At 51.7% G+C, this 23,518-nt stretch overlaps 2 protein-coding genes across 2 annotated transcripts in view; one reads left to right on the forward strand and one right to left on the reverse strand.

The window, feature by feature from the left end:
• Positions 1 to 13,104, forward strand: part of NFKB1 (nuclear factor kappa B subunit 1) — a 157,594-nt gene extending 144,490 nt beyond the window's left edge. The window contains exons 22-23 of the mRNA XM_038769255.1: positions 2,176 to 2,347; positions 12,539 to 13,104. Of these exons, the coding sequence (XP_038625183.1) occupies positions 2,176 to 2,347; positions 12,539 to 12,723 (357 nt within the window). The 3' untranslated portion in view covers positions 12,724 to 13,104. The remainder of the gene's footprint in view (positions 1 to 2,175; positions 2,348 to 12,538) is intronic.
• A 5,025-nt stretch (positions 13,105 to 18,129) lies between these two features.
• MANBA (mannosidase beta) overlaps positions 18,130 to 23,518 on the reverse strand; it is a 145,196-nt gene continuing 139,807 nt past the window's right edge. The window contains exon 18 of the mRNA XM_038769197.1: positions 18,130 to 18,556. Coding sequence (XP_038625125.1) covers positions 18,332 to 18,556 — 225 coding nt within the window. The 3' untranslated portion in view covers positions 18,130 to 18,331. The remainder of the gene's footprint in view (positions 18,557 to 23,518) is intronic.

Raw genomic sequence — 23,518 nt, forward strand, 5'->3', positions numbered from 1 at the left:
GGGAACTGAGGCTCTGAGACTGTGAGCCTGCTGTTGGGTAGGGACCGTCTCTATACGTTGCCGACTTGTACTTCCCAAGCGCTTAGTACAGTGCTCTGCACACAGTAAGCGCTCAATAAATGCGATTGAATGAAAGAATGAATGAAGTGACTTGCCCAAGTTCACACAGCAGACATGTGGCGGAGCCGGGATTCGAACCCATGACCTCTGACTCCAAAGCCCATGCTCTTTCCACTGAGCCACGCTACTTCTCAGCTGCTCCTCAGTTCTCTTGGGAGAACTGGTACTAGTTTATTGTATTGGACTCTTTCAAGCGCTTAGTACAGTGCTCTGTACACAGTAAGGGCTCAGTGAATATCATTGATTGAGAGTCTGGGGGGAACCACCCCTGCCACCCCTGGATTCTGATTTAAATATATATGTATGTATATATATATATATATATATATATATATATATATATATAATCTCACTATATGAGAAACTTCCCTCATTTCTAAAAAAAAATTGTCACTGTATTAAAGTATCCTGTAAGCATCTTAAGTCCTGAAAACTTCCTCAGAATGATTTTTGTGCAAGACATTTTACAGGTCGTCAGAGATGGTGGTTGTCTGTTAGAGCCGGCACCACATGAAAAGTGGCCCCCCGGGCCAGCTGAGAAACTGCTCAAGGCATTCAATGGTATTTAATGAGCACTTACTGTGTGCAGAGCACTGTACTGAGCACGTGGGAGAGTACAGTACAACAGTAGTGATGATAATAATAGTGATGGCATTTATTAAGCGCTTACTCTGTGCAAAGCACTGTTCTAAGCGCTGGGGAGGTTACAAGGTGATCAGGTTGTCCCACGGGGGGCTCCCAGTCTTCATCCCCAATTTACAGTTGAGGGAACTGAGGCACAGAGACGTTAAGTGACTTGCCCAAAGTCACACAGCTGACAGTTGGAGGAGCCGGGGTTTGAACCCGTGACCTCGGACTCCAAAGCCCGGGCTGTTTTCCACTGAGCCACGCTGCTTCTCTAGCGATAGACACGTTCCTTGCCCCCAGTGAGTTTGTAGGCTTGGGAGCTGGCGGGAGGTGGGGGCGGAGAGACAGACAATATAAATAATTTACAGATATAATAATGATAATAATGGCATTTGTTCAGCGCTGTGTGCACAGGTTGTCCCACGTGGGACTCACAGTCTTAGTCCCCAGTTTACAGATGAGGGAACTGAGGCCCAGAGAAGTGAAGCGACTTGCCCGAGTCACACAGCTGACAAGTGGCGGAGCCGGGTTTAGAACCCATGACCTCCGGCTCCCGAGCCCGGGCTCTTTTTTTATTCATTCATTCATTCAGTCAATCGTATTGATTGAGCGCTTACTGTGTGCAGAGCACTGGACAAAGCGCTTGGGAAGCACAAGTTGGCGACACGTAGAGACGGTCCCTCTTTCCACGGAGCCACGCTGCTTCGCTGTACGTAGGAATCTGAGTTGAGGGCTTTACAAACAGAAAGCACTCAGTAAATGCCCCTGGTTGATTGTTTGCTCTCTGCTGCTCTCGGTCCTCAGGGCCAGGTAGGGGTGAGGCTAGGGGTGTGTCACGTAAGCAACAGCTGCTTGGAGAAGGAAAGAGAGAGCGAGAGAGCGAGAGTGCGTGTTTTGGGGGCAGCTGAGACTGGGTTCCCAGAAAACCCTCACCCAGGGTCGCCCAGGACTGCCCTGCCACCATCATGAAAGCATTTTCTTTTCATGGAAGATGGCAACAACCCTCTCCAGGTGGAAAAGGAAACAGACACGTGAGTGCCTCGACCTAACTGGAGTTTTGCTGCCGCGGCATTTCTGTGTCTGGCCCCCTGAGATCTCCTGAGTGGTCTGAGGTGGTCTGAGAAAGTGAATTCAAAGAGGGCCGACTGTGTGTTTACTCTCTTTCACCCCCTTCCCGGGCATTCTCGCTCTCGCTTCCATTCGGCGGGTGTACAGACCGGTGGTACCTAGGTTCAAAAAAACACGCTGCTGAAGTCAAGTTGTGTCAGAGGGGCGATCTTCTGAGGCATCTATAGGAGCTTGGGTGCTTGCGACATGCCTGCATGAGGGGCCGCGCAATCCTTCCGGTTCTTGGGAAGCAGAATCGGGCAGATGCCGTGGTTTTTCTCCCCCCGAGAGATGGCCTTCCCGGTTTTCCCTCCTCCCCAGGTGTCCGGGGGTACGATCAAGGAGCTGGTGGATGCTCTCCGAGAAATGGGCTACACGGAAGCCGTCGCCGTCATCCAGAAGGCCTTCTCGGCTCCCAGCGATCCACCCGCCGACCCGGATCGGGATCCGCCCACACCTCCGCCCGCCTCCCCAGCCGAGAGAGAGGAAATCGGTAAGGGGAAGGGGGAAGCTGAACTGGGATTTCCCGGCAGGGAACGAGCAGATCCCTCCCATCGCCGCTCAGCCCTGGTGCTCCCTCCGGCCCCGGGGAGCACAGCCGTTCTCCGGCCTGCTGCCCCCCTCCCTTTGATGCCATCCCGGCTTCTGGGGCCAGGGTGAGATCGTCGCGCCTCGGGCATCGGCGTAAGAAGCCGGGCGGTTACAGGAGCGCGGCCGCGGAGCGCGTTTCTAACCGCTGCGTGGGTTTGGGAACGAGGAGAAACTCCAGCTGACGTTTCCGGAGGAGTGACCGAGCCACAGGTCCTAGACTTTACACTTCACCACTTGGTTTCCGGGGCCAACGCTCAGTCAGGCAGTCGGATTTATTGAGCGCTCGCTGTGTGCAGAGCGCCGTATTAAGCGCTTGGGGGAGGCTGTATAACCATAAACAGACGCATTCTCTGCCCACAGAAAGCTTACGGTCCGGAGGGGGAGGCAGACGCCAATATAAATAAATATATGACAGCCGTGTACCTAAGGGCCGTGAGACTGGGGGAAGGGGAGGGAATAAAGGGAGTAAGTCCACAGTCACAATTAGTCCATGATTGGGCCATATTTAGCTCCCAGTTCACCTGGGTCCACAGCTGTCTTCCCTGTCTCCTTCCTCTAAACCCTTCAGTGCAATGGCTTTGGGGTAAGCATAGCCAGCTGATAATAATTGGGGTATCTGTCAAGCACGTACTCCGGGACAAGCAGCTAGGATCGAACCAATCAATCAATCAATCAGTTGTATTTATTGAGCGCTTACTGTGTGCAGAGCACTGTACTACGCGCTTGGGAAGTACAAGTTGGCAACCAAGACCGTTAGTTTAGTCACTATTTCACCCCCATTGTACCGATGAGAAAACCGGGGGCCGAAGGGACTTGCCCAAGGTGACAGAGCAGGTAAGTGGCAGAGTGGGATTCGAATTCAGGTCTGGGCTCTTCCCACTAGGTCATGCTGCTAATCGAAACATTGCAGTAATGATAATAATCGTGGCACTTATTAAGCAAAGTACTAAGGGCCGGGGTAATAATAATAATAATAATAATGATGATGATGGTATTTATTAAGCGCTTACTATGTGTTCTAAGGGTACACCGGCCCTGTCCCATACTGGGGTCACAGTTTCATTCATTCAGTCGTATTTATTGAGCGCTTACTGTGTGCAGAGCACTGGACTAAGCGCTTGGGAAGTACAAATTGGCAACATGAGTTTGAGTAAGAGGGAAAACAAAACAACAAATGCCCATTTTACAGACGAGGAAACTGAGGTAGAGAGAAGCGAAGTGACTTCACTCATCCCGGGGGAGCCGGAATGAGTATCCAGGTCGTCTGCCTGCCGGGTGACGCCGCTTCCTTAGGGGCCCTTTATCGCAGCCCCCAACTTTGCTAGAGCTGGGTCCCGTTTTCAACGGCTCATATTAGGCGCTTAGTACAGTGCTTTGCCTACGAGCGCCGCTTCTAAAATATCGTGGCCACCACCCATCCCCTGCTACCCGTCTTGCTCAGCTCAAGGCAGACAGTTGTAGACTAAGAAATTCATTCATATCCCTGTAGTCCCCTCTCGGGAAAATTTTGCTTAAATGATCCATAACTAACTCATCACGGCAAAAGTATTTCCAGGGCAAAATAAAAATGTATATATGTTTGTACATATTTATTACTCTATTTATTTTACTTGTACATATCTATTCTATTTATTTTATTTTGTTAATATGCTTTGTTTTGTTCTGTCTCCCCCTTCTAGACTGTGAGCCCACTGTTGGGTAGGGACTGTCTCTGTATGTTGCCAACTTGGACTTCCCAAGCGCTTAGTACAGTGCTCTGCACACAGTAAGCGCTCAATAAATATGATTGATTGAAGTAGGAGGACACGCTCACCTTAACGGCCCTGAGCGGCCCAGCAGCAGGTGGGATAATGATGATGGCATTTGTTAAGCACTTACTATGTACTAAGCACTTAGGGTAGATACAAGCGAATCACCCCTGTCCCACACGCAGCTCATAGCTTTAATCTCCATTTTACAGATGAAGCAACTGAGGCCCCGAAAAGTCAAATGACACGCTCAATAGCAGAGAAGCGGCGGAGCCGGGATCCTCAGTGGAAAGAGCCCGGGCTTTGGAGTCCGAGGTCAGGGGTTCAAATCCCGGCTCCGCCAGTTGTCAGCTGGGTGGCTTTGGGCACGCCACTTCACTTCTCTGGGCCTCAGCGACCTCATCTGGAAAATGGGGATGAAGACTGTGAGCCCCCCGTGGGGCAACCTGATCGCCTTGTAAGCTCCCCAGCGCTTAGAACCGTGCTTTGCACATAGTAAGAGCTTAATAAATGCCATTATAATTTATTATTATTATTATTATTATTATTATTATTCGAACTCCTAGGCCCATGCTGTATCCATCAGGCCAGCTGCTTCCCGAGTTACAGAGACTGTGGCCGTTTCGGAGGGGTTTTCCCGGGCCGACCTCGACCGGGAAACCCAGGGCAGAGCCATTAATGAGCCCACAGCCCCTAAACTGTCTTGCAGCCACCCCAAATGCCATTATTATTTTTATTATTATTATTATCCCCCATCAGGGAGGCCAGAGGCTCGTCGCGAGCGCTTAGAACCGTGCTTTGCACGTAGTAAGCGCTTAATAAATGCCATCGTTATTAGAAGCAACAGCCTGGCCTAGTGGATAGAGCCCGGGCCTGGGATTAGAAGGTCATGCGTTCGAATCCCGGCTCCACCACTTAACTTCTCTGTGCCTCAGTTCCCTCCTCTGTAAAATGGGGATTAAGACTGAGTGCCCTATGTGGGACAGGGATTATCTTGTATCTCCCCCAGCGCTTAGAAGAGTGCCCGGCACATAGTAAGCACTTAAGAAGTGCCGTGATTATTATTTTGACTCCACCCTAGGGAAAAGGAGCAGTGCTACACCTCGTCAAAACTCTGCCCTCCTCCCTGCCACTACCAAACGTTTCTAATCTTCTCGCCAGGCAAGGGAGGGTCTAGGCCCTGTCTTCCCCCCAAGTCACCATCATCAGTGGTATTAAGCTGAGCACATACTATGTGCAGAGCACTGTACTAAGCGCTTGGGAGAGTGCAGTACAGAGCTGGTAGACATGCCAGACATTCCTCTCCCCCTCCTCCCCCTCTCCATCCCGCTCGCCTTACCTCCTTCCCTTCCCCACGGCACCTGTATACATATATATATATATATATATATATTTGTACGTATTTATTATTCTATTTATTTATTTATTTTACTTGTACATATTCTATTTATTTTATTTTGTTAATATGTTTGGTTTTGTTCTCTGTCTCCCCCTTCTAGACTGTGAGCCCACTGTTGGGTAGGGACCGTCTCTATGTGTTGCCAACTTGGACTTCCCAAGCGTTTAGTACAGTGCACTGCACACAGTAAGCGCTCAGTAAATACGATTGAATGAATGAATGTTCCCTGCCCAAAATGAGCTTGCGGCCTAGAAGGGGAGGCAGAGATGGACATTAAGAGGATTAATTTATATTACCTAATTTAAAGATCTGTGTATATATAAATGCTGTGGGGTTGAGGGTGAGGCAGATAAGCCGACGTCCAGAGGTCACGTATCCAGCTGCACAGGCGACGCAGAAGGGAGGAAGCCGAGAAGCAGCGTGGCTCAGTGGAAAGAGCCCGGGCTTTGGAGTCGGGGGTCGTGGGTTCAAATCCCGGCTCCGCCAATTGTCAGCTGTGTGACTCTGGGCAAGTCGCGTCTCTGGGCCTCGGTGACCTCATCTGTAAAATGGGGATGAAGACCGTGAGCCCCCCGTGGGACAACCTGATCACCGGGTAACCTCCCCAGCGCTTTGCACATAGTGGACACTTAAATGCCATCACTGTTGTTATTATTATTATTAAAGAAGGCTTGATCCTCCTCTTGGAGGAGATGTGGCTTGAATAATGCTTTGAAGGTGGGGAGAGTGGAGGTCTGGCCTGTATGGAGTGGGAGGGAGATCCAGACCAGAGGGAGCATGTGGGAAAGGGGTCAGCGGCGAGATCGATGCGTTCAGGGCAGAGTGAGCAAGCTGGAACCACAGGAGCAAAGTGAACAGGCTGGGCTGGGCCAAGATGCCTCAGGTCGGAAAGTGTGGCACAGTGGATAGAATAATAATAATAATAATAAAAATAATAATTGTGGTATTTGTTAAGTGCTCACCATGTGTCAAGCACCGCACTAAGCGCTGGGGTGGCTACAGGCACATCGGGTTGGACACAGTCCCTGTCCCCCGTGGGGCTCACCGTCTCCATCCCCGTTTTACAGATGAGGTAACTGAGGGCCAGAAGTGCCACGCCCGAGGTCGTCCGGCAGACAAGCGGTGGATCCGGGATTAGAACCCATGACCTCCCGACTCCCCGGACCGCTCTGTCCGCTCTGCCGTGCTGCTTCTCGACAGAACAAGTTGTCTGTGAAATGGGGGGCGAAACTGTGAGCCCCAAGTGGGACAGGGGCTGTGTTCAACCCAACTGGGTTGGGTTCACCCCAGCACTTAGTACGGTGCCTGGCACATAGTAAGTGCTTAACAAATACCATTATTATTATTAAATATTATTAAGGTAGGAGGGGGCAAGCTGATTGCTTTAAAACGAATAAGAAGTTTAGGTTTGATACAGTGGTGGATAATGATAATAATAATAATGATGGTGTTTATTAAGCGCTTACTGTGTGCAAAGCACTGTTCTGAGTGCTGGGGAGGTTCCAAGGTGATCAGGTTGTCCCACGGGGGACTCCCAGTCTTCATCCCCATTTTCCAGATGAGGTCACTGAGGCGCAGAGAAGTGAAGTGACTTGCCCAGAGTCACCCAGCTGACAATTGGCGGAGCCGAGGTTTGAACCGCTGACCTCTGACTCCGAAGCCCGGGCTCTTTCCACTGAGCCACGCTGCTTCTCAATACAGATGGAGCACGTGGGTTGGATGAGAGAGATGAGTCGAGGATAATGCCAGGGATACGGGTTTGCGAGATAGGGAGGAGAGTGGCGTTGTCTACAGTGCTGGAAAGGACAGGGTTTCGATGGGAAGATGCAGAGTTCTGTTTTGGGCACGTGAAGTTTGAGGTGCCAGGTGTCTCGAAGGCAGGACGAAATGCGAGATTGCAGAGCGGGAGAGAGAGCAGGGCTGGAAATGTGGATTTGGGAACCATCCGCATAGGGGTGGGTAGTTGAAGCCGTGGGAGTGAATGAGTTCACCAAGAGAGCGGGTGGAGATGGAGAATAGAAGGGGACCCAAAACTGAGCCCTGAGGGACCTCCGGCGTCAGGGGGTGGGAGGCAGAAAAGGAGCCTGCAAGAGAGGCGGAGAAGGAGCCGTCAGAGAGGTAGGAGAACCGGGAGAGAACGGTGTCGGTGAAACCGAGGTTGGAAAAAGTTTCAAGGAGAGGCGGGGAGGTCCACGGTGTCAAAGATTCGTTTGGAGTAGAGGCGGTCAGAGCAGTGAGCAGGAGGTCATTGATGACCTTAAAGGCAGTCTCTGAGGAGTGAAGGGGGTGGAAGCCAGATTGGAGGGGATCAGGGAGAGAATTGGAGGAGGGAAGTGGAGCCAACGGGTTTAAACAACTTCCTCAAGAAGGTTGGAGAGGAACGGGAGGAGGAAGATGGGGTGATAGAGGGAGGAGTCTTTTAGGACAAGGGGTACGTAAGCCTGTTGGAAAGAGGTAGAGGATAAAGCTGTTGGAAAGTCAGTGAAGATGGCAGTCGAGGAGGGAAGAAAGGGGGCGAGTTAATAAGGTACGAAGGGATGTGGTTAGAACTGGCTGGGGGGGTAAGTTGAGAGAGAATGCAAGGGATCTCTTCTTGAGGTAATGCAGGGAATAGAGGGAAAGTCAAAGATGGCAGAGGAGGATGGGGGGGACGGGAGAGGAACAGGGGAGATTTTGAGGGAGATGGGGCCTGATGGTTTCAGCTTCGTTGATATGTGGCCAGGTCATTAGGGGAAAGAGTTAAGAAGAGATAAGAGATAAGAAGTCCTCTAGTCTTCTAGACTGTGAGCCCACTGTTGGGTAGGGACTGTCTCTATGTGTTGCCAACTTGTACTTCCCAAGCGCTTAGTCCAGTGCTCTGCACACAGTAAGCGCTCAATAAATACGATTGATTGATTGATAAGAAGCAGCATGGCTCAGTGGAAGGAGCCCGGGCTTTGGAGCTAGAGGTCGTGCCTTCAAATCCCGGCTCCGCCAGCTGTCAGCTGTGTGACTTTGGACAAGTCACTTCACTTCTCTGGGCCTCAGATACCTCATCTGGAAAGTGAGCGGGCCTCAGTTTCCCTCCCCTGCGGGGGGTGTGGCGGGTAGGGGGTGTCTGGGTATGCCTGCAGTTGTAAGAGAAGGTTTAAGTAATAATAATTGTGATTATTTATTACTACTACTAATAATCATGGCATTTCATACAGGCCTAAGCGCTTAGTCCAGTGCTCTGCACAAAGTAAGCGCTCAATAAATACGGTTGAATGAATGAATTTGTTAGGCGCTTCCTATGGGCCTGGCGCTCTAATATGTATATCACCCGTATATATGTATATATGCTTGTACATATTTATTACTCTATTTTACTTGTACATATTTATTCTATTGATTTTATTTTGTTAATATGTTTTGTTCTGTTGTCCGCCTCCCCCTACTAGACCGTGAGCCCGCTGTTGGGTAGGGACCGTCTCTATCCGTTGCCGACTTGGACTTCCCAAGCGCTTAGTCCAGTGCTCTGCCCACAGTAAGCGCTCAATAAATACGCTTGAATGAATGAATGAAAATGGGGATGAAGGCTGTGAGCCCCCCGTGGGACAACCCGATCACCTTGTAACCTCCCCCGCGCTTTGAACAGTGCTTTGCACGTAGTAAGCGCTTAATAAATGCCATTAATATTATTACGATGATGACGATGGGGGCAGGTGGACCCTCCCGGTTTGAGGAGGGTGGTTCAAATATCTGGAACAGCCGGCCGGGCAAGCGGGTACAGGAGTGAATTAGGATGGAGAAGTTTTGTTGGATCGAAGCCGGGAAAAAACGAATTTCAGGTGGGCGAGGTCAGAGAGCCGCCGGGATTTCCTCCAACAACACTCTGCAGCTCAAGCCTAAGAGGGCTGCGGGTTAGCTCTAGGAGCTCGGCAGAGGGACCAGGGAGTTGATTTCCGTGGAGAGAGCGGGGTTGAGGGCGGCCACCGTCAAACCTCAGAGCCTTCTAAAATCATACCTCCTCCAAGAAGCCTTCGGTGACTGACCTCTCAAGAATAATAATCACGATGGTATTTGTTAAGCGCTTACTATGTGCAAAGCACTGAGGTTATAAGGCGATCAGGCTGTCCCCCAGGGGGCTCACAGTCTTCACCCCCGTTTTCCAGATGAGGGAACTGAGGCCCGGAGAAGTGAATTAGCTGTGTGACTTCGGGCAAGTCACCTCACTTCCCTGGGCCTCAGTGACTTCATCTGGGAAATTCATTCATTCACTCATTCAATCGCATTTATTGAGCGCTTACTGTGTGCAGAGCACTGTACTAAGACTGTGAGCCCCCTGTGGGACAACCTGATGGCCTTATAACCTCCCCAGTGCTTAGAACAGTGCTTTGCACGTAGTAAGCGTTAATAAATGCCATCATCATCATTATTATTATTACTAAGTGACTTGCCCCCAGTCACACAGCTGACAGTTGGCGGAGCCGGGATTAGAACCCATGACCTCGGACTCCAAAGCCCAGGCTGTTTCCGCTACTCCCCATCCTATTTGCCTTCCTTTCTGTGTCACCTAGGCACTTGAGCCTGTATCCCTTAAACACTCCAGCCCCACGCATAATCATGATAGCATTTATTAAGCGCTTACTATGTGCAAAGCACTGTTCTAAGCGCTGATACTGGATACACGCATGGATACTTACCCCTATACTTTGCCATTTTCCCCCCAGCTGTAATTTATTTTAACTGCCTCTCACATTAGCCTGTAAAAGCCCCTAGAAGGCAGGGATCAGGTCTACCTAATTAATCCCTTATAATGTACTCTCCTGGACACTTAGTACAGTGCTCTGCACATAGTAAGCACTCAGCTAGCATCGATCGACTGGCTGGCTTCACCTCCGAGGTCTCCATTTTCACTTCTGTAAGACGAATGAAATGAAACGTGTGTTCTCGCTCTCCCTCAGGCCCGGCGCCTTGTAATAATAATAATAATAATGATGATGATGGCATTTATTAAGCGCTTACTATGTACAGAGCACCGTTCCAAGCGCCGGGGTGGTTACGAGGTGATCAGGTTGTCCCCCGGGGGGCTGACAGTCTTCATCCCCATTTTATTCATTCACTCATTCAATCGTATTTATTGAGCGCTTACTGTGGGCAGAGCACTGTACTAAGCGCTTGGGAAGTCCAAGTCGGCGACATCTAGAGACGGTCCCCACCCGACAGCGGGCTCACAGTCTAGAAGGGGGAGACGGACGACAGAACCAAACGTGGAGACGGGCGTCAAGTCGTTCGAATTAAAGCTAAGTGCACATCATTTACAGATGAGGGAACTGAGGCCCAGAGAAGCGACGTGACTCGCCCAAAGTCACCCAGCCTTCAATTGGCAGAGGTGGGATTGGAACCCACGACCTCTGACTCCAAAGGCCGGGCTCTTTCCACCGAGCCACGCTGCTTCGCAGGTGTAGGGTCAGGGCTGCGCCAGTCTGCCTATCTGCTAGCTACCCTGGTGTGGAGCCCGTAGTGCTGGGAGGCGAAGCGGGAGCAAGCGCGGAGAATGGCTCGGTGGTAAGAGCCCGGGCTTTGGAGTCAGAGGTCATGGGTTCAAATGCCGGCTCCGCCGCTTGTCAGCTGGGCGACTTTGGGCAAGTCACTTCTCTGGGCCTCAGTACCTCATCTGTAAAATGGGGAGTAAGACTGTGAGCCCCCCGTGGGACAACCTGATCACCTTGTAACCTTCCCAGCGCTTAGAACGGTGCTTTGCACATAGTAAGCGCTTAATAAATGCCATCATTAAGGCGGTGGCCGGCTTGGGCGGCGCCGCGTATGACCATCTTGGCGTTGTCCCCCTTTTTCCTCTCCTCCTCCCCATCTCCCCCCGCCCTACCTCCTTCCCCTCCCCACAGCACCTGGATATATGTTTGTACAGATTTATTACTCTATGTATTTTACTTGTACATATTTACTATTCTATTTAATAATAATAATGATAGCATTTATTAAGCGCTTACTATGTGCAAAGCCCTGTTCTAATAGCTGGAGAGGTTACAAGGTGATTGGGTTGTCCCCCGGGGGGCTCCCAGTCTTCATCCCCATTTTCCAGGTGAGGTAACTGAGGCCCAGAGAAGTGAAGTGACTTGCCCAAAGTCACACTGCTGACAATGGGTGGAGCCGGGATTTGAACCCATGACCTCTGACTCCAAAGCCCGGGCTCTTTTTTTTTAATGGCATTTGTTAAGCGCTTACTATGTACAAAGCACTGTTCTAAGCGCTGGGGGGGGCTACAAGGTGATCAGGTTGTCCCACGTGGGGCTCACGTTATTATGATTTCACTTCTCTGTACTGCACTTTCCTCATTTGTAAAATGAAGGTTACACTTCTCTGTGCCTCCGTTACCTCATCTGTGAAATGGGGATGAAGACTGTGAACCCCCCGAGGGACACCCTGATCACCTTGTAACCTGCCCAGCGCTTAGAACAGTGCTTTGCCCATAGTAAGCGCCTAATACATGCCATTATTATTATTATTATTATTATTAATCCCCACTTTACAGATGAGGGAACTGAGGCTCAGAGGAGCGAAGTGACTTCCCCAAGGTCACACAGCAGACATGTGGCCAAGCTAACCGCCCAACGTGGGGCACGAACCCACGACCCTGGGATTGAGAGTCCCCCGCTGTACCGGCTGTCTTTCCACTCCGCCACGCTATTCGTTTTGTTAATGATGTGCATTCGGCTTTAATTCTATTTATTCTGACGACTTCATTCAGCGGTATTTATTGAGCGCTTACTGTATGCAGTACCGAGCGCTTGCCACCCGTCCGCGTGTTTCGTTCAGTTGTCCGTGTCCCCCCCTTCTAGACGGTGAGCCCGCTGTCGGGTAGGGACCGCCTCGATAGGTGGCCGACTTGGACTGCCCCGGCGCCTAGTGCACGGGAAGCGCTCACTGAATGCGCTTGAATGACCGAAGGGCTGTCCTTCCGCAGGGGCCCTGTGCAGCCTGACGGTCCGAGAGGACAGCGTCTGCGACAGCGGGGTGGAGACCTCCTTCCGCAAGCTCAGCTTCACGGGCTCCGAGCCCCTGGCCGGCGGCGGGGGCGGCTCGGCGCCCGCGCTCAGCAAGGGACCCCGCGACTTCGGCCGGGAGCGCGGCGTCCAAGGCGACGTCTGAGCGGACGAGGTGAGGGCCGGCTCCGTCCGTCTCCCCGAGGCCTGGGGGGCGGGGGGTGGGGGTCCGGGTCTCTCGCTGCCACCGGCACCCCGTTGCCGCTCCTCCTCACCGCCGCCGCCCCCCACCCTCCGTCCCCCACCGGGCCCCGTCCAGAACAGCCGCCCGCGCCGCGGTTTCCCGATGCCATCCAGAGTACCATTTCCAGCCCGGTGATCTCCCAAGAGGATGATGTATATTTCAGGGACTATTTAAACGTCGCTATAATCGATGCCGAGAATGGGACTTTCGCCCCCCCACCCCCCGACCCCCGTTTCTGCATTTTCCTATTGTAAATAATGTTTTTTAGATCAAAGTCTTTTACGGAAAAATGGTTGCTTTATAAATGCTATTTTTTATTTTACTTTTATAATAAAAGGATAAGCAAACTCAAGAGGTCCTCCCCTCCGCCGGCCCCAGTCCGTCCTGGGGGGCCGAGCGCCCCGTCAGCCCGCCACGGGTCCTTCCTTCTCTTGCCTCCGGCTCCCCCCCGCATCCCGCCGGGCACCCGTGGAGCACAGGGGCGTTAGAAGGCATCCTTTGTTGGGCCGATCCTGGAGGAAGGCGCGTTGGCAGCGCCCAAAGCCGATCCGGCTGCTGTTGCGACGGATGGGCCGGCCTCCAAGCGCTCTGGCCCCTTGTCCCCCGGCCCACCTCTTCCCCCTCTCCCGCTGGGGTGGGCTCCCTCTTCCTTGGCACTGCCCGGGCCCACGTTCCCCGTGTCCCTGCCGCTCCCCCCCACCCCGGCCCCGGCCCTGGGATCGTAGGAAGGAGGGGGTCCGGCTCTGGCAACTCGGACGGAACACGGCGGGTGATGGGCGTAAGGTGACGCACCGGAGTGTGTGAGCATCCCAAGGGGCTTCGATTGAAATCTGCCGCCCGTCCTCCCGGCCCCGTCCTCCCGTGGTCCCGGAGGCGGCTGGGCCGGTGTCCCCCCCCCCCCCAAAAAAAAAACGGCTGACACAGAGGGCGGGGGGCAGCATCATCCAAGAGGCTGCCCCCCGCCCCCCCCCCGAGCCTGCCATTTCAGATTGGCCCCCAGGGTCCGCTTCACGGGGGGGAAGACATTTAAAAAAACCCCTTCTGACCGGCTTGCGTGGGCTTCCCCGATCCGCCGGCTCGTTTCACGCTGGACTCGACAGCCTCTCTTTTGGACCACGAGCCCTGAGCCCCGTGAGGGGAGGGGGCCTCCCCCCCCCCCCCCCCCCCCCGCCCGGGGAGCCAGGACCGGAGGCCCAGAGCCTCCAGAAGCGGGCGGCGTGACGGCCCCTCGGCCCATCCGGCTTCCACGCGGGACAGCAGTCGAGACACGGACGCGGTCGAGACGCCTTCGAGAGGAAAACAGAAAACGGTACTTGAAGTGGGGGGGGAAATCTCGATGTTTTCAGGGAAGCCCAGGCCTGCGGGTCAGAGAACCTGCTTTCTAATCCCGGCTCTGTGACCGCCTCCGTGCCTCAGTTTCCTCATCCGTAAAATGGGCCGTAAAACCTCCTTTTCAGACTTCCTCATCCTTAAAATGGGGATTCAGTACCTCCCCTCCCTCCTTTTCCGACCGTGAGCCCCGTGAGGGACAGGACCGCTGCGCCTACTTCTAGTGCTTGGCACACGGTAAGGGCGTATTAATAATCATAATTTGGGTATTTCTTAAGCGCTTACTATGTGCACTGTTTGAAGCGCTGGGGAGGATACAAGGTGATCAGGTTGTCCCACGTGGGGCTCACAGTCTTCATCCCCATTTTCCAGATGAGGGAACTGAGGCCCAGAGAAGTGAAGTGACTCGCCCAAAGTCACACAGCCGACAAGCGGTGGAGCCGGGATTTGAAGAACCCACGATCGTAATAATTAATAATAATTGTGCTGCTTGCTAAGCACCTATTGTGTGCCAAGCGCTGAACTAAGCCACCGGGCTAGATAGGAAATAATCAGATCGTAAATCGTCCCCGTCCCACAGTGGAGCTCACAGTCTAAGGATGAGAGAAAAACAAGTGTTTCATCTCCGTTTTGCAGATGAGGAAACTGAGGCCCAGAGACGTTCGGTGACTTAGCCAGTGTCACACAGCAGGTAGGAGGCAGAGCTGGGATTCGGAGCGGAGTCTCCCGACTCCCGGGACTGTGCTCTTTCCCCTAACCACACTGCTTTGTTCATCCCTTGGGGCTGCAAATCGACAAACAAGGTGTCTGCCAAAACCGGTTCTTAGGGGCGGTCTTTTTTTTTAAAAAAAGTGGTATTTGTTAATGCTTGCTATGTGTAAGCAGAGAAGCAGCGTGGCTCAGTGGAAAGAGCCCGGGCTTGGGAGTCAGAGGTCATGGGTTCAAATCCCAGCTCCGCCACTTGCCAGCTGTGTGACCCGGGGCAAGTCACTTCACTTCTCTGGGCCTCAGTTCCCTCATCTGTAAAATGGGGATGAAGACTGTGAGCCCCCTGTGGGACAACCTGATTAGCTTGTATCCCCCCAGTGCTTAGAACAGTGCTTTGCACGTAGTAAGCGCTTAATAAATACCATTATTATTATTCTCTGGGCCTCAGTTCCCTCATCTGGAAAATGGGGATGAAGACTGTGAGCCCCCCGTGGGACAACCTGATGACCTTGTATCTACCCCAGCGCTTAGAACAGTGCTTGGCACATAGTAAGCGCTTAACAAATGCCATCATTATTACAATGCCTGGCGCATAGTACGTGCTTAACAAATCCCATTATTGTACACGTATAGCTCCGGCATTAGCCTGCTGGGTTGTAGTTCTCCAGGTATAATTAAGTCTCTGTGCCTTCATAGTCATTCGTACATTCATTCAATCGTATTTATTGAGCGCTTACTGTGTGCAGAGCACTGTACTAAGCGCTTGGGAAGTACAAGTTGGCGACATAGGGAGACGGTCCCTACCCGACAACGGGCTCACGGTCTAGTCGCCTTTGGTATTGGTTAAGCGCTGACTATACGCCAAGCTTGGTGCTAAGCACGGGGGCAGATACCATTTAATAGAGAAGCAACGTGGCTCAGTGGAAAGAGCCCGGGCTTGGGAGTGAGAGGTCATGGGTTCGAATCCCAGCTCCGCTAATTGTCAGCTGTGTGGCTTTGGGCAAGTCACTTCACTTCTCTGGGCCTCACTTCCCTCATCTGGAAAATGGGGATGAAGGCTGTGAGCCCCGTGTGGGACAATCTGATCACCTTGCATCCTCCCCTGCCCATAGTAAGCGTTTAACAAATGCCATCTGAGGTCTCGAGTGGTGTCAGGGAGAGTTCATGGGGTCGTTTGAGGTCAAATGGGGCATTAAACAGGTTTCTAAAATCTTTCCATTTCAAAAGTAAAAAATGGGGTCATCTGAGGACACAAATGAGGTCATGGAGAGTTCATGGGGGGGTCATATGAGGACACGAGTGGGATCACAGAGAGTTCATGGGGTCAACTGAGGTGAAATGGGACATTAAACTGCCTTCTGAAATTTTTTCCCAAATTCATAAGTGAAAATGGGATCATCTGAGGACACAGATGGGGGTCACGGAGAGTTCATGGGGGTCATCTGAGGACACGAGTGGGGTCACAGAGAGTTCATGGGGTCATTTGAGGTGAAATGGACATTAAATGAGTATCTGAAATTTTTCTCAATTTCAAAAATAAAAAAGGGTCATCTGAGGGCATAAATGGGGTCACAGAGAGTTCATGGGGGTCATCTGAGGACACACGGGGTCACAGAGAGTTCATGGGGAGGTCATTCGAGGTGAAATGGGACATTAAATGAGTTTCTGAAATTTTTCTCCATTTCAAAAATAAAAATGGGGTCATCTGAGGACACAAATGGGGTCATGGAGAGTTCACGGGGTCATCTGAGGACACGAGTGGGGTCACAGAGAGTTCATTGGGTCATTTGAGGTCAAATGGGACATTAAATGAGTTTCTGAAATTTTTCTCCATTTCAAAAATAAAAATGGGGTCATCTGAGGACGCAAATGAGGTCATGGAAAGTTCACAGGGTCATATGAGGACACGAGTGGGGTTACGGAGAGTTCATCGGGTCATTTGAGGTCAAATGGGACATTAAACTGCTTTTTGAAAATTTTCTCAATTTCAAAATTGAAAGTGGGGTCATCCGAGGACACAAATGGGGGGTCACAGAGAGTTCATGGGGTCATTACCCTATTTTACATGTACATATTTACTATTGTATTTATTTTGTTAATGATGTGCGTCTAGCTTTATTTCTATTTTTTCTGACGACGACACCTGTCCACGTTTTGTTTTGTGGTCTGCCTCCCCCTTCTAGACTGTGAGCCCACTGTTGGGTAGGGACCGTCTCTATATGTTGCCAACTTGTCCTTCCCAAGCGCTTAGTACAGTGTTCTGCCCACAGTGAGTGCTCAATAAGTATGACAATGAATGAATCAAGTCACTATTTAACGCAGAGAGCTTCGGCTGAGCGTTTACTGCGGGCAGAGCGCTTGTGAGGAAACTGGGGCAAGGAGAAGTGGCGTGACTTGCCCGAGGACATACGGCAGGCAAGTAGTGGAACGAGGATTAGAACCCAGGACCTGTAACACGCAGGCCCGTGATCTTTCTCCTAGGCCACGCTGCTTTTCTAGCCCAATTCACCCGACCCTCGTGCTTCACCCTCCGGAAGGTGACAGAAAGTTAAGGCAAAGCCTGGGATGGGCCGGGAGTTCCCACGAGCCCCTTCCCCCCCGCCCCGGGCTTCCGAGGCAGAGGACCTGGGTTCTAATCCCAACTCCGCTACTTACCTGCTGTGTGACCTCGGGCAAGCCCTTTCACTTCTCTGGGCCTCAGCTTCCTCATCTGTAAAATGGGCATTGAGCTCCCTGAGGGACAGGGACCGTATCCCACCTGATTATCTCGGATCTGCACAGAGTAAGGGTCAGTAAGTACCGTTAAAAGAAAACAAAACATCGGCTTCGGAAACAGGCCAGAGATAAGCAGATGGAAGGCCACAAGCCAACATTACATTTCCCCGACATTCGGCGCTGGAATACAGCGCGGAGAAATTCGCTCTAATTCGGTACCGGAGTCGTGATCCCCGGAACCGAGTGACAGCAGCTCAAACGTTTACCGCATTTCCTTTAGAAGGGGCTCCGGGCGGCCAACCTCTCTCGGAAGCGGAGAATCCCGTCCCCCGTCCCCCGCCCCCCGCCCCCGAGGCTCTCCCGGCGAGCTGTCGTAGAGAAAAGCTGCATTTTCATTCATTCCATCGGATTTAGTGAGCGCTTACTATGTGCACAGCACTGTACTACACACTTGGGAAGCACAAGTCGGTAACGTATAGAGACGGCCCCTACCCAACAACGTGCTCACAGTCTAGAAGGGGGAGACAGGCATATAGTAAGCGCTCAACAAATACCATCATCATCATCATTATTATTATTATTATTATTATTATTATTATTATCTGTGTACTGCTAGCCGCAGCCTCTCCACCGGTCCGCGGACACCGGCCCTGGAATGTCACTGCTCGACAGGACGCTCATCTGTCGGGCCGGATTCCTCAATCTCTCTCCCTCCGTTCCCCAAGCTCCTTCCTCTGGAGATCTCTTCCCTCCCTCTTAGCGTCCATCCTCGGAGGAACTAGTACGTGTCTGCCAGGGAAGTCAGACGCAGAGATTTTTCCAGTTCGGCGACGCCGGTGGCCCTCTGAGGGTAAAAGAGCACCGTTTTCCTCCTCTGGATCAGGAGAAAGCCGTTGTCGCTAAATCTCCCCGGGACGTTGCCCACGTCCAGCCAAACGAACGGGGCCACGGCGCTGGTCTGCAGCTCAAAGGCGAAGGCGTCACCTTGCTGGACTATCGTGGCCTGCGGCGAGACGGGAAACGCGGCGAGTGAGGAGAGCGGGCCACCCTCCCCATCCCGCCTCCGGCTTCCATCGTGCGGGCTGCCCGTCGACGACGGCCTTCAACTCCTCGGGCCCTAAAGGAAAAGGCCGGGGGGTCCAGGGGAAAGGCCGCGGCACTGCCGCCTGGCTCCTTGGGAGGACGGAGGTCATGGGTTCAAATCCCAGCTTCGCCAGCTGGGTGACTCGGGGCAAGTCACTTACCTTCTCTGGGCCTCAGTGGCCTCATCTGGAAAACGGGGATTAAGACCGTGAGCCCCAAGTGGGACAACCTGATCACCTTGTAGCCTCCCCAGTGCGTAGAACAGTGCTTTGCACAGAATAAGCGCTTAACAAATACCATAATTAGTACATGTTTTGTGTACCTGCCCACAGGTTTTGTTTTGTTGTCCGTCTCCCCCTTCTAGACTGGGAGCCCGTTGTTGGGGAGGGACCGTCTCTAGATGCTGCCGACGTGTACTTCCCGAGCGCTTAGTACAGTGCTCTGCACACAGTAAGCGCTCAATAAATACGATTGATTGATTAGTACGGTGCTCTGCACACAGTAAGCGCTCAATAAACGCCATAATTAGTACATGTTTTGTGTACCTGCCCACAGGTTTTGTTTTGTTGTCTGTCTCCCCCTCCTAGACTGGGAGCCCGTTGTTGGGGAGGGACCGTCTCTAGATGCTGCCGACGTGTACTTCCCGAGCGCTTAGTACAGTGCTCTGCACACAGTAAGCGCTCAATAAATACGATTGATTGATTAGTACGGTGCTCTGCACACAGTAAGCGCTCAATAAACGCCATAATTAGTACATGTTTTGTGTACCTGCCCACAGGTTTTGTTTTGTTGTCCGTCTCCCCCTCCTAGACTGGGAGCCCGTTGTTGGGGAGGGACCGTCTCTAGATGCTGCCGACGTGTACTTCCCGAGCGCTTAGTACAGTGCTCTGCACACAGTAAGCGCTCAATAAATACGATTGATTGATTAGTACGGTGCTCTGCACACAGTAAGCGCTCAATAAACGCCATAATTAGTACATGTTTTGTGTACCTGCCCACAGGTTTTGTTTTGTTGTCCGTCTCCCCCTTCTAGACTGGGAGCCCGTTGTTGGGGAGGGACCGTCTCTAGATGCTGCCGACGTGTACTTCCCGAGCGCTTAGTACAGTGCTCTGCACACAGTAAGCGCTCAATAAATACGATTGATTGATTAGTACGGTGCTCTGCACACAGTAAGCGCTCAATAAACGCCATAATTAGTACATGTTTTGTGTACCTGCCCACAGGTTTTGTTTTGTTGTCCGTCTCCCCCTTCTAGACTGGGAGCCCGTTGTTGGGGAGGGACCGTCTCTAGATGCTGCCGACGTGTACTTCCCGAGCGCTTAGTACAGTGCTCTGCACACAGTAAGCGCTCAATAAATACGATTGATTGATTAGTACGGTGCTCTGCACACAGTAAGCGCTCAATAAACGCCATAATTAGTACATGTTTTGTGTACCTGCCCACAGGTTTTGTTTTGTTGTCCGTCTCCCCCTTCTAGACTGGGAGCCCGTTGTTGGGGAGGGACCGTCTCTAGATGCTGCCGACGTGTACTTCCCGAGCGCTTAGTACAGTGCCCTGCACACAGTAAGCGCTCAATAAATACGATTGATTGATTAGTACGGTGCTCTGCACACAGTAAGCGCTCAATAAACGCCATAATTAGTACATGTTTTGTGTACCTGCCCACAGGTTTTGTTTTGTTGTCTGTCTCCCCCTTCTAGACTGTGAGCCCGTTGTTGGGGAGGGACCGTCTCTAGATGCTGCCAACGTGTACTTCCCGAGCGCTTAGTACAGTGCCCTGCACACAGTAAGCGCTCAATAAATGCCGTAATTAGTACGTTTTGTGTACCTGCCCACGTTTTGTTTTGTTGTCTGTCTCCCCCTCCTAGACTGGGAGCCCGTTGTTGGGGAGGGACCGTCTCTAGATGCTGCCGACATGTACTTCCCGAGCGCTTAGTACAGTGCCCTGCACACAGTAAGCGCTCAATAAATACGATTGATTGATTAGTACGGTGCTCTGCACACAGTAAGCGCTCAATAAACGCCATAATTAGTACATGTTTTGTGTACCTGCCCACAGGTTTTGTTTTGTTGTCCGTCTCCCCCTTCTAGACTGGGAGCCCGTTGTTGGGGAGGGACCGTCTCTAGATGCTGCCGACGTGTACTTCCCGAGCGCTTAGTACAGTGCCCTGCACACAGTAAGCGCTCAATAAATACGATTGATTGATTAGTACGGTGCTCTGCACACAGTAAGCGCTCAATAAACGCCATAATTAGTACATGTTTTGTGTGCCTGCCCACAGGTTTTGTTTTGTTGTCTGTCTCCCCCTTCTAGACTGGGAGCCCGTTGTTGGGGAGGGACCGTCTCTAGATGCTGCCGACGTGTACTTCCCGAGCGCTTAGTACAGTGCCCTGCACACAGTAAGCGCTCAATAAATACGATTGATTGATTAGTACGGTGCTCTGCACACAGTAAGCGCTCAATAAACGCCATAATTAGTACATGTTTTGTGTACCTGCCCACAGGTTTTGTTTTGTTGTCCGTCTCCCCCTTCTAGACTGGGAGCCCGTTGTTGGGGAGGGACCGTCTCTAGATGCTGCCGACGTGTACTTCCCGAGCGCTTAGTACAGTGCCCTGCACACAGTAAGCGCTCAATAAATACGATTGATTGATTAGTACGGTGCTCTGCACACAGTAAGCGCTCAATAAACGCCATAATTAGTACATGTTTTGTGTGCCTGCCCACAGGTTTTGTTTTGTTGTCCGTCTCCCCCTTCTAGACTGGGAGCCCGTTGTTGGGGAGGGACCGTCTCTAGATGCTGCCGACGTGTACTTCCCGAGCGCTTAGTACAGTGCCCTGCACACAGTAAGCGCTCAATAAATACGACTGATTGATTAGTACGGTGCTCTGCACACAGTAAGCGCTCAATAAATATGACTGATTGATTAGTACGGTGCTCTGCACACAGTAAGCGCTCAATAAATACGACTGATTGATTAGTACGGTGCTCTGCACACAGGAAGCGCTCAATAAATACGATTCAGATGAATGAATTACTGGGTGTCACGAGAGCCAGCTTCACCACGGGCCTTCTGTGAGACCGTGGCCAAGTCACTTCACCTCTCTGGGTTTCGGGTGCCTCAGGGCATCTTTAAAATGGCCACAGGGTAGACCGTAGGCCCCGGGCGGGACGAGGGTCAAGTCCAATTCGATAAGCTTGCATCTACCACGGCGCTTAGTAGGTAATGAGAGCTTAATGAAGACCTTATTATCATCTCACAAGACGCACTCAACTTCCCTCTTCTGAGAGGTTAGCAGAGCCGGGGGGCAGCCAAGGCCGGGACGGGGGACCCCTCGGCTGCCCTGGGGCCACGGGCTGAAGTCACAAAGGAAATTCCGGGTGACCCGGAATTCCAGCGCTCCAACACGATTCCCGAGCTCCGGCCCTTGCAGTCATTCATTCATTCCGTCGTATTTATTGAGCGCTTACTGTGCGCAGCGCACTGGAGTAAGCGCTTGGGAAAGACAAGTCGGCGACATATAGAGACGGTCCCTACCCGACAACGGGCTCACGGTCTAGAATAATAATAATAATGATGATAATGACGGTATTTGTTCAGCGCTTACTATATGCCAAGCACTGCCCTAAGCGCTGGGGTAGATATAGGGTGATCAGGTTGTCCCAGGCGGGGCTCACACTTTTAATCCCCATTTTACAGATGAGGTAACTGAGGCCCAGAGAAGTGAAGTGACTTGCCCAAAGTGTCACAGCTGGCAATTGGCAAAGCCGGGATTTGAACCCATGACCTCTGACTCCAAAGCCTGTGTCTTTCCACTGAGCCATGCTGCTTCTCTAATGATAACGATGGTATTTCATTCATTCATTCATTCAATCGTATTTATTGAGCGCTTACTGTGTGCAGAGCACTGTACTAAGCGCTTGGGAAGTACAAGTTGGCAACGTATAGAGACGGTCCCTACCCAACAGTGGGCTCACAGTCTAGAAGTATTTGTTCAGTGCTTACTACGTGCCAAGCACTGTTCTAAGCACTGAGGTAGAAACAACGTGATCAGGTTGTCCTAGGCGGGGCTCACACTTTTAATCCCCATTTTACAGATGAGTTAAATGAGGCACAGAGAAGTCAAGTGATTTGCCCAAGGTCACACAGCAGACGAGTGGCGGAGCCAGGATTAGAACCCGCGTCCTCTGATTCCCTAGCCCGGGCTCTTTCCACTAAGCCATGTTGTAGCAACCATAGAACTGTGGTATTTGTTGAGCACTTACTATACGCCACTACGATAAGCACTACGATAAGCGCTGGGATAGATTCAATACGGGAACTACAGAATTGTGGTATTTGTTAAGCATTTACTACTTACTAAAGAGAAGCAGCATGGCTCAGTGGAAAGAGCCCGGGCTTTGGAGTCAGAAGTCATGGGTTCGAATCCCAACTCCGCCACGTGTCTGCTGTGTGACCTTGGGCAAGTCACTTCACTTCTCTGGGCCTCAGTTCCCTCATCTGGAAAATGGGGATTAAGACTGTGAGCCCCACATGGGACAACTTGATCACCCTGTATGCCCCCAGCGCTTAGAACAGTGCTCTGCACAGAGTAAGCACTTAATAAATGCTATTATTATTATTATTATTTTATTATTACTACTACTACACGCCAAGCACTACGATAAGCGCTGGGATAGATTCAATACGGGAACTACGGAATTGTGGTATTTGTTAAGCACTTACTACTTAGTACAGAGAAGCAGGATTTGAGCCCGGGCTTTGGAGTCAGAGGTCAGGGGTTCGAATCCTGACTCCGCCACGTGTCTGCTGTGTGACCTTGGGCAAGTCACTTCACCTCTCTGGGCCTCAGTTCCCTCATCTGGAAAATGGGGGTGAA

This window comes from Tachyglossus aculeatus, chromosome X5, assembly GCF_015852505.1.
Source record: "Tachyglossus aculeatus isolate mTacAcu1 chromosome X5, mTacAcu1.pri, whole genome shotgun sequence".
Lineage (NCBI taxonomy): Eukaryota > Metazoa > Chordata > Mammalia > Monotremata > Tachyglossidae > Tachyglossus > Tachyglossus aculeatus.